Source organism: Mytilus galloprovincialis, chromosome 5, assembly GCF_965363235.1.
Source record: "Mytilus galloprovincialis chromosome 5, xbMytGall1.hap1.1, whole genome shotgun sequence".
NCBI classification, from domain to species: domain Eukaryota; kingdom Metazoa; phylum Mollusca; class Bivalvia; order Mytilida; family Mytilidae; genus Mytilus; species Mytilus galloprovincialis.
Window position 1 is genome coordinate 95,748,151 of NC_134842.1, and position 10,554 is coordinate 95,758,704.

The 10,554-nt window shown below is 30.2% G+C and overlaps 1 protein-coding gene across 1 annotated transcript in view; it reads left to right on the forward strand.

Moving 5' to 3' along the window:
* Positions 1–3,600, forward strand: part of LOC143076791 (uncharacterized) — a 57,243-nt gene extending 53,643 nt beyond the window's left edge. Inside the window, exon 17 of the mRNA XM_076252664.1 lies at positions 2,744–3,600. Within this exon, the coding sequence (XP_076108779.1) occupies positions 2,744–2,781 (38 nt within the window). The 3' untranslated portion in view covers positions 2,782–3,600. The remainder of the gene's footprint in view (positions 1–2,743) is intronic.
* The last annotated feature ends 6,954 nt before the right edge of the window (positions 3,601–10,554 follow it).

The following is a 10,554-nucleotide window of genomic DNA, read 5'->3' on the forward strand; positions in this document are numbered from 1 at the left end:
ATTATTTCTTTTTTTGAACTGACTACATCATGCTGGTCTGATGATGAGCTTGTAGGTTGAAGCCTTTATTGTTTTTTTGCTGCAGTTTGTAATAACTGTTGATCAATATTTTTAAGGCAACTTACATTGTATTTCTAGCTAATCCATAAATATGTATAAAGGACTATCAATTAAATTTTATGAAATTTTCCTTTGATTTTGCTGATTGATTATTTTCTTTCTCTGCAGAGTCCAGTGATATGAAAAGTTGTTCAGAAAATATGTGTTGCATGCCTATTGCTTTGAAAGGTGTTTTTGATTTGTGATATACATTGTAGTTGTTTTTCCTTTTAGACAGCAGCCATCCTTTGTTTAAAATGTATCATGTTTATAGAAAAAGGTTCAAAGGAAATGATATCTGAAATAAATGTTGTTATTAAATACTCAGTTTTAGTTATTTTTATTTTGATATTCAAACATATAGTGTAAGATAAAAACTAGTTATACATCTAAAAAATTGGTAACCCTCCTTGCATTAGAAGTTGCATAATTTAGCATTTATAGATGAAATATAATATCATATGACAGAACATCAAAAGAAATGACGAAAAATTACACAGTCTGACAAGGAAAGAATTTAATGAACATGATTCATCTACATTCATCTATCTTATGATGTCTCTTGATAAATATTAAAACATATTGACTGTAAAATAATTACCAGCTCACCAATTATATCTGTTGTTCACAAAATTTGTTATTTGGAAATATCTGTTGAATGTTTTGAAATTAAAAGTGTGTTAACTAAAATTATTGAAAAATGGAAGTCTTTAAATGATACAAAAGCAAGGATACATGGAATGATTGCAGTTGAGACAACTACTAACCCTGCATAGTAGGGCACTGATGTAAACAAGTACAGGTCACCTGAAGTCTTCAACAATGAGCAAAATCCTTAACTTAAAGATCGTTATACATGGGCTTATTAAGTCCCAAGACAATGGCATCTACATCCTTTGCTTTCAAATTTTTGTTTGTATGTTTCTGATAAAGGTTTATTAAAATAAGCCCAGCACACTTAATTTGTGAACTGTTTTTTTTTTAATTTCAAAAGAGAAAGCTAATAGACAAATTTAAGCAAATAACAAAAAAAAAGGAAATCCATTTAATATGGCAGACAGCAACCAAGCACAACCAGTGGACATAATGAACATGTTTATGAGTGCTCAAACTGCACCATAACATTAGACACAAAAAACATCTTATATAATGCTGGATTACACAAAAGTGTTTTTCTTTTAAATCATCTGCTCTTCTCTGGTGTTTATAAAATGTACATGTACAATATATACAAAAAAAGTTAGCTGCTATTGAGACAAAGGCAAAAATCATAGTGCAACAAAACATGTTGATTATGGACATAATAACAATAAACTAAAAAAACACTTACCATTACTAAATGATTAGGAACTTCCAGGAACTAATTGCAGCTACTGTCCAGGTTATGTTAAACAAATTTTCACCTCCAACTAATCTGTTCAGTGAAGAGTTTTTACCATTGAAATGAAATGTGAACACTTTCCAATCTTTTGGCAGACGTGAATATTCTCATGTGGCATTTATACATAGATCTGGTGGTGATGATACACAGTGATAATTAACCCTTTTCTTCTTTTTATTAAATTTTGAAGAAAAAAAATGGAATTTAAACTTTGTTTGTTAATTTTGTAAATTTTCCTTTTTTTTTTCCATCTATTTTTTTAAGTATAAATTTCAAAGAAAAAAAATTTAAATATTTAAATTTTTTTTTAATTTTTGAAAAATTCGAATTTTTTGTAATATTTTGCATTTATAAATTTTTTAACTTTAAAAAAGTGAACTTTAGTTGCCTTCGTCCATGCATGCATGGACTAAGTCTGTTGTGTTAGTCCATGCTTGCATGGACTAAGTTAGCGTTAATTGCCTTCGTCCATGCATGCATGGACTAAGTCTGTTGTGTTAGTCCATGCAAGCATGGACTAAGTAACGTTAGTTACCTTCGTCCATGCATGCATGGACTAAGCTTAGTTCCTTAGTTTTCATGTTTACATATCATGAAAAGATTTAGTCATACTGTCAATTGTTTGCAATTTATTTCTTAAGGTAAGTTATAATGCACATTATGTCTTTAAATCATAATTAATAGGTTGAATATGAAAAAATCAACTAAACAGGAAAAAAAGGTAATTACATCAAATTAAAAAATAATTGAACTAACACCATGAAATTTAGAGGTAAGAAGAAATGGAGGTTTTCTAAACTTGATGTTGATTTCCAGTTTTATTTAATACCTTGTTACAAGTAAATTTACAGAATTTGGAATTATTTTTTTTTTTATCATTTTATATTTTATGATCTCTTTTGAAAATTGATTAAATTGGTTAATCTGACAAATCAAGTTCAATATTGGTTTAATCCTTTTTACAGTTAATATTTCCTCTTTAAATTGAAAGGACTTATTCAGATAAATCTACAAAGCAAATATATCTTTAATTTGTTATCTACTGTGTATACTTTATTTTAACACCTAACAAAAAAAAAAATAAAAAAAAAATAGTTGAATTACCAAGATAAACTGTGTTTCGTACACCAGAAAAAAAGAAAAATATTGTAATATATAATTTCATAAATTGCCTGTCCAAAACGGACATGTAAACGGAAAAAAAACTAATAGAATTTATTGTTGCTATTTACAGGATTACTCATATATATCTCTCATTTTCAGGAAACAATCAGACCAGGACACAAACAATTATCCACTGATATCATCAGACAGGTTCCAAACAAATAATTGATAGCCAATGATATATACACAACAATAGTGAATTTTGAAATTATAATGTGTTGTTTTATAATTTACTTCAAAGAAAAGTATTGTTCATTATGTGGTTGATAGAAGAATATGTATTTTTTCCTAATACATACTTATTTTAGACTTCAGACATTTTATGCCTGTAATAACATTTTTTTATTCATATAGAGGAAAAGTATTCAGTGTCAATTAAAGTTATTTTAAAGCAAATTTATATTCAAGTGCAAATATGAGAGTAAATAATTGCAGGTTTTGTTACATTCCAACATTCTACTCAATTTGATCATCATTATAGACAGATGTTTGTAAATGGGGAAAAAGATCATTAATTTGATACATGTCGTTCCTTTTGTAAATAGTGTAACACAATTTGTGTTTCATATCATTAATTATTATTATTATTACTGGAGTATTAATTAGGAAATTCATTAAAAAGGAATTAATTACAGCATAACCGAACATTCAATGAAATGTACTCTTTGGACACTTAAGGTGGTACCCAACACCTTTACTAAAATTAATTTGGCTCGTTTAATTTTCATAAAATTTTTACACAGTATTTACTTTGATCCTTTAACAAAAATGTAAAAAATTCTAAAAATTTTAACCAACCGTTTAATCAGAAAAATTACACTGGTTATATAGCAGTTTGACAAACACTTATTTTGATCGTTGAGAAGCTTAATATTCCCTTACCAACACAACGTAATTAAAACGTTCTGCTGATTTTACAGAGTTATCTCCCTGTAGTGTTAGGTACCACCTTAATAACGATCTGTACGAATATTATAGACATATAACCTGCAGCCAATAAATGACCATGTCTACTGTGAAATAACATGTATCCTTCAGGGGTTAATTGCATAGTTTGACAATTAACCATAGACTAGAATTATCTAACATCCAGACTACTACGTAACCGGCCATTAGCTATGGGCCAATGTTTATGGACAACTGGACTATATAAGATCCAGCTTTGGACTTGGAAGAGGACAGATTGGTACAAGAGATTGGTACCGGAGATTCCGCCAAGGTCTCCCCCCTCGTGGGTAGGCTGGAACATATGCGCTTAATATCCAAACGTAATCCATCAGGATTGAAACTATACGATCACGTGCTCGTGTGAGATATTGAACATTCGAACATTTCAACTTTAAAGACAGTTTCTGAACATTCGAACATTTGTACTTTAGAATCATTCTTGACTTTGTAATTACATAATAAAATATATTCAATCATTACTGACTGTGTCACAATAGTAATGACGTTCAAAAGATTAATTTTCTAAACCATAAGTCTATCCGGCTACTCAATCTTATATCTGTTCAATTGAAACATGCTATAGTTTTATAAATGAACAGGTGTTATTTAGGGGATTGTCCACTCAGGAGTTTGTAGAATCATTTCGTCCAAAATAGTGTAAATTTTCTATTTTTGTATAGCATACTTAAAACGCATACTTAATATAATGTTTTTTCATGTCGTGAATAATTTCATATTTTATAAACCATTTTGGTTTTAACATCTACATGTAACGTTATATTTAGGAAACAAGCATAAACGTTTGATGGAGTTTATAAATGAATTTTGTGAACATATCAGTTTGGACATTTATATGCATTAAATTTGTAACTCACAAAGACTACGGCTGAAGGTTGTCAGAAGGCAAGTAAGCACGATTGACATTATTTTAACGAACTAGTATTATTTGATTTGAAATTTATTCTTTGTGAATTACATATTATAATATATAAATTTTGTACATCTACTAGTATTTGTATTTCATTCATTTATTTTGTACTTGTTATATTGAAATTGAATTTAAATTTATAATAAAACGTACTGTTATTGTTTTCTTTTTCTTTAAAGTAAAAAAGTGTAACACAATACCGAACTTCAAGGCTGACAAAATCCACCAATTCATTGCAAGGAAGAAGTTATATATATAGATATAGGAAGATGTGGTGTGAGTGCCAATGAGACAACTCTCCATCCAAATAACAATTTTAAAAAAGTAAATCATTATAGGTCAATGTACGGCCTTCAACACGGAGCCTTTGCTCACACCGAACCACAAGCTATAAAGGGCCCCAAAATTACTAGTGCAAAACCATTCAAACGGGAAAACCAACAGTATAATCCATATAAAATAAAAAAAACGAGAAACGAGAAACACGTATAAATTACATAAACAAACGACAACTACTGTACATCTGCCATAATTCTGACATGTTACATACCTATCCTAAAAATAAAATGATGGATTAAATCTGGTTTGATTGCTAGCTTAACCTCCCACTTTTTGTTTTTAGTTTCGTTACATGTATATAACTGAATCTCACGATATGATGGTATACACATATTTCATCTACTACGTATACATGGTATAGAAGAATTTACTTGAAAGACTTAACAATAATATCTATTCAAATAAAGAATCCATGGTATAGAAAAAAATAACTTTGGACTTAACAACAATATCTATTCAGATAAAGAATATAGAAACAAATGAGATTGATAGAATAAAGAATACAGGGTAAAGAAAAACATCACACTAGCAGCATATATATATATATATTTAAATATATACAACTCGTCTAAACATCAACCCAACAATGTTAGATCTGTAAATTTGCTTTCGCAAATTGTTTGTTCTTCCCTCGCCGGGATTCGAACCCATGCTACTGAGATATCGTGACGCTAAATCGCCTGCACTGTAGCCGTCCCGCTAGACCACACGACCACCTGGGCCAAATATATATATATATGCTCCGAAAACAAATACTATTGCAATGTTAGAAAAACAAAAGATATCAACAGTATATTCAAACTTATAAGTCGAAATCAAACTTACAATGCCATGGTAAACAAAAATTATATACAATAATCATTGAAAATATCACACAATTTTAAAATTATTGGTCTGAACCTTAAAAAAATAGTTTTGCCAAAATATTATCATATTTGTTTCTTAAAAGTAAGTTGACTTATGAGTTTAAATGTCCCTTTGGTATGATATTGATCGTCCCATCAGCTTGATGCATCAGGTACTAAAAACACGAATAATTGTCGAGAGTATTTGAATCGGTAAGATTAAAATACTTTTGTAAAAGAGGGACGAAAGATACCAAAGGGACAGTCAAACTCATAAATCTAAAACAAACTGACAACGCCATGGCTAAAAATGAAAAAGACAAACAGAAAAACAATAGTACACATGACACAACATAGAAAACTAAAGAATAAACAACACGAACCCCACCAAAAACTAGGGGTGATCTCAGGTGCTCCGGAAGGGTAAGCAGATCCTGCTCCACATGCGGCATTCAATTACAAAATAATACTATGCCACACGAAACATAAATGCTGAAATAGAGTCATTTATATGCATTTCACATATTTTGTAAAAACTGCTAACTTTATACATGTCTTTGATTATTTTTACTTCACGGTATTCTTTGTATATTATGTCACTAGAAGAATCTTCAACATAGACACTTTCCTCTGAAAAAGTCAAAAGAGTTGTGTTTCTTTTGTTGTTGTAATTGTTTATCTATACTATTAAACGAGAAGACCGCATTTTGTGTGTCGCTTCTCTTTTTTCACAATTAATTAATAATCATGCCTCTATGTCCCTAAAGTGCAAGGTCGCATTTGTCATCCATTCATATAATGATTCAGATTGAGTTATTTTGAGAGAAAAACGAGAAAAAAGATATTCGGATATTGTTTCCGGCATTGGACGAAATTTTAAGTCAGATTAGACTTCCGGTTTGCGTTTTTCTGTATACTATGAACTTGCATATACTACGAATAAAGTATATTCTATCTGTTATCATACTAAAGTTTACTATCAACGGCGGTCACAGAGTTTATTTTGAAAATAGAGTGTATCTGTATAATATATCAATGACCGCCGTGGGTCGAATAGTAATCTAAGAATTGAAAGTAAAAAGCAAATACACTTTATTTATAGTAATGAAATCAGAATGTTCAATTATATTCAGATAACCTCTATAATTATTCATATGTTATTAAAATTAATAGAAAAAAATTGGAATTTTGGAGAAAAAAGGAGGAGCCGGGCTAGAAAAACAATTGTTCTGTCCCAAAGTACCAATGACTTTTGATACCTTTTCTTAAATTATCCAGTCATTAAATCTTTTACAAAAATTCATTGATTACAAAACAAAGATGTGGTATTGTTGCCATTGAGACAACTCTCCACAAGAGACCAAAATGACACGGAAATTAACAAATAAAGGTCGCCGTACGTCCTTCTACAACGAGCAAAGCTCATACCGCATAGTCAGCTATAAAAGGCCCCGAAATGACACTGTAAAACAATACAAACGAGAAAACTAACGGCCTTATTTATGTACAAAAAATGAACGAAAAACAAATACGTAACACATAAACAAACGACAACCACTGAACTATAGGCTCCTGGCTTGAAGGTTTATAACATACCAAATGTATGTTCATATTGAAATTGAAAGAAAACAAAACAATGGGAATTTTGGAAATAAAGGAGGAGGGATAAAAAAAAGATCCTGTCCCCAAGTACCTATGACGTCTGATACTTTTCCAGTTTTCTTGTCATTAAATATTTTACAAAATTCTTCCTACGTAAATTCAGTAAAAAAATCTCCCATTGACTTAATGCTAATCTATGACTTGAATCAAATTTATTCCCGATTAACCTTCAGAAATTAGAAAATTTCATACATCATTCATGAAAGTACAAATATAGCCCTATCTTTTGCAACAATAAAAACATAGGGTCATCCGGCATTTTTGGGCATTCACATGGCCTTGTTTATAAACACTGTAGATTCGCCCTTAATTCCTTCACTGACCCCAATTACTTTTCAACCCTGTTGTAAAAAAAATTAGTACATTCAGCATTTTTTTTAAACTCTAGTTTGATCCATTTATCAAAAAATATTTATTACAAACATTATCTACCAATCAGAAGAGCACGTTACTTAAGTCTTATACAGAAAGCTCTCCCCAAAATGGGCGGTCCCTGATGACGTACATTTATTTACTGAATTTACCCCTACAACACTTTAAACACTTTAAAACTTTTAACCACGCTCCGAATGCCCGCGATTTCGCGGGTATGTTTTAGTATTGTACACATTGTCCTTCCTATCGATGACAAATATGATACCGTTAACTATATTTAGATAAGTTAAAACACACCAAGCCGTAATATTTCTGACCAAAAACATTAGTTCAAATGTGTCAAGGATTGCCTTGATGAAACAATACGTAGTTTTAAATATTTCCCTGTTTCACTTTAATGCTTAACACACTTTAGATTTTCATGTTTTTCATATCCGTTTTCATCCATTGTCTATTTTTTTTTTATATTGAATAGCAAATTAATTATAACATGTTTTGCAAAATAATAGCACGATTGATCACAATAATTGCTTCCTCATTCGTTTTTTTCTAATCAGATTAGAAAGAATTATTTCAATGGGAAGTAAGTATCAATAACATTATTTTCATTGTGATTAATGTCTAAGAATGCATATTTATGTGTATTTTCCAATAAGAAAGATTAAATATGGTTTACCAAGATGTCATATGTGTGATTAGTTTTATTTCTCTCTTGTTTGATCAATTTTTGTGTACATAAACGGAGATATTTTCTTTAGACCGATAGTTTTGTCTTATGAAGAATCAAACCAGACGATACCATTTTTTTTTGTAAGTAAATAATATGCAAACTTTTATTTACTTAAACGTTAAATTCGTTTGATAGTATTCGTGTGCCTTTTTCGGGTTAAACTTTTCATTTGCTGATCTTTTATACGCAGAACCGTCGTTTCCTCTGTTTTATTAGGCTGAAATACTAAAAAAAAAACAATTGTAGTTGGGGCAGTTAAAGTATCTCATCTCAATAGTCGAATGGAAAGTCAAAGGTTACTGTCTGAAGCTTTTTCAAAATGCTCATGCAAGAGTCCAATGTAAAGGCATTAGTTGTATACAGCTGTTGAAAAAATTGAAAATGGAAAATTCGGGTCACAAACCAAAACTTAGGGAATCCCATCAACTATAAGAGGGAAAAAAACCAACAGAAACACTGAACTGCTACAACAACAAAAAAAAAGTAGATGCGTAGGAACGGGCTATATGACAACAACTGTCATATTACTGACTTGGAAGATGAGACAAAATGGTGGTTTGAACCTGGTTTCATGGCTAGTCGATTAAAATATCGCTAAAATGACACAGGAATACAGTACAAATAAATATAAGAACACTCAGGACAGAGTAATAATAAACAAATAATAGAATAGTAGAATTTATCTTGTTAACAAACAAATAAAAAAAAACCAATGAACAGCTAAAATTAATGTATGACAGAATACAAGTACCAAGTCAGAAATATGACAGTTGTTATCCATTCATGTGATATGTTTAATCTTTTGCAGAATAGAATTTTGCCGTATACGATGCTGGAAATGCGTACCCTTCCGGAGCACCTGATTTCACTCTCGGTTTTTAGTGGAGTTCGTGTTGTTTCTTATTTACTACTTATAACTGTTGATGTAAATGTCCTTTGGTTTTTTTAGTCTTTGTTTACTCCTTTGTTTTGAATGTTGTTGACTTTTTTTAGAAGTTTTTAGTATTTGTTTTGAAAAATAAGGTACTGAAAATTTATTACTTTCTCAAAGTAGATTGCAGCATGAACACCAAGTAAATGATATGGTTTGACATTGTTAGGAAAATTGTGAACAAAGGTGATGTAGATCAAGCAAGATATAATGGCTCTATTAGTGTCTCATTCCATGCTTATGTAAAGGTTTCAAAATGTATGTGTTATTGAATGTTTTCTTATATTCCTTTCCCATTAATTGCCTGATGTAATTATTCATGCTGTTGTATTTATACATGTTCCTCTGTTTTAATATGATAAGCGAACCTTTGATTTCATTACTTTATCAACATGTATTCACCAATACAATCAACGATGCACATTAGAAAGCATACCAACTTATTTATAGCTCTTTTAATTGATATGAGAATATGTGGTTTGAGTGCCAATGAGACAACTCCTTATCCAAGTCCCAAATTGTAAAAGTAAACCATAATAGGTCAAAATACGGTATTAAACACGGAGTCTTGGATCATACCGATTAGCCAGCTATAAAAGGCTAAAACATTTACTAATGTTAAACCATTCAAAAGCGAAAACCAATGGTCTTATCTATATAAAAACAACGAGAAACACTTATTAACCACACCAACAAACGACAGGTGCAATCAAATGAAGCGGGTTTGAATAGGTAACAACCTTTAACCTTATCTTAAAAAAATAATGTAACACCACAATAAAATATCAATTGAAATGGCTCATCTCAATCAAAAGACAAATTAACACAAGTAAAAACACACTGAATGAATAAACTTGATTTGTGACACAATGTTAATACAAAATCAATAAAATAAAAGGTCAGATGTGAAATAATTTCAACCTTGAAATAAATACTTATATCTAAGTTAGTTTTTTTTATTCTCGTAAAAGTGCCTAAACATTTCTAACAAAGAACAAAGACTTATTAAGTTTTTTAAATTTGTATTGTTAATAGAAAAGGTCATTTCATGACACGTGCACTTGAACTCTCTTTCTGAAATTAAAACAAATGGAGTTGCCAGTACATGATTTAATTAATTAATCATCCCTGCATTATAACAATACAATTTCA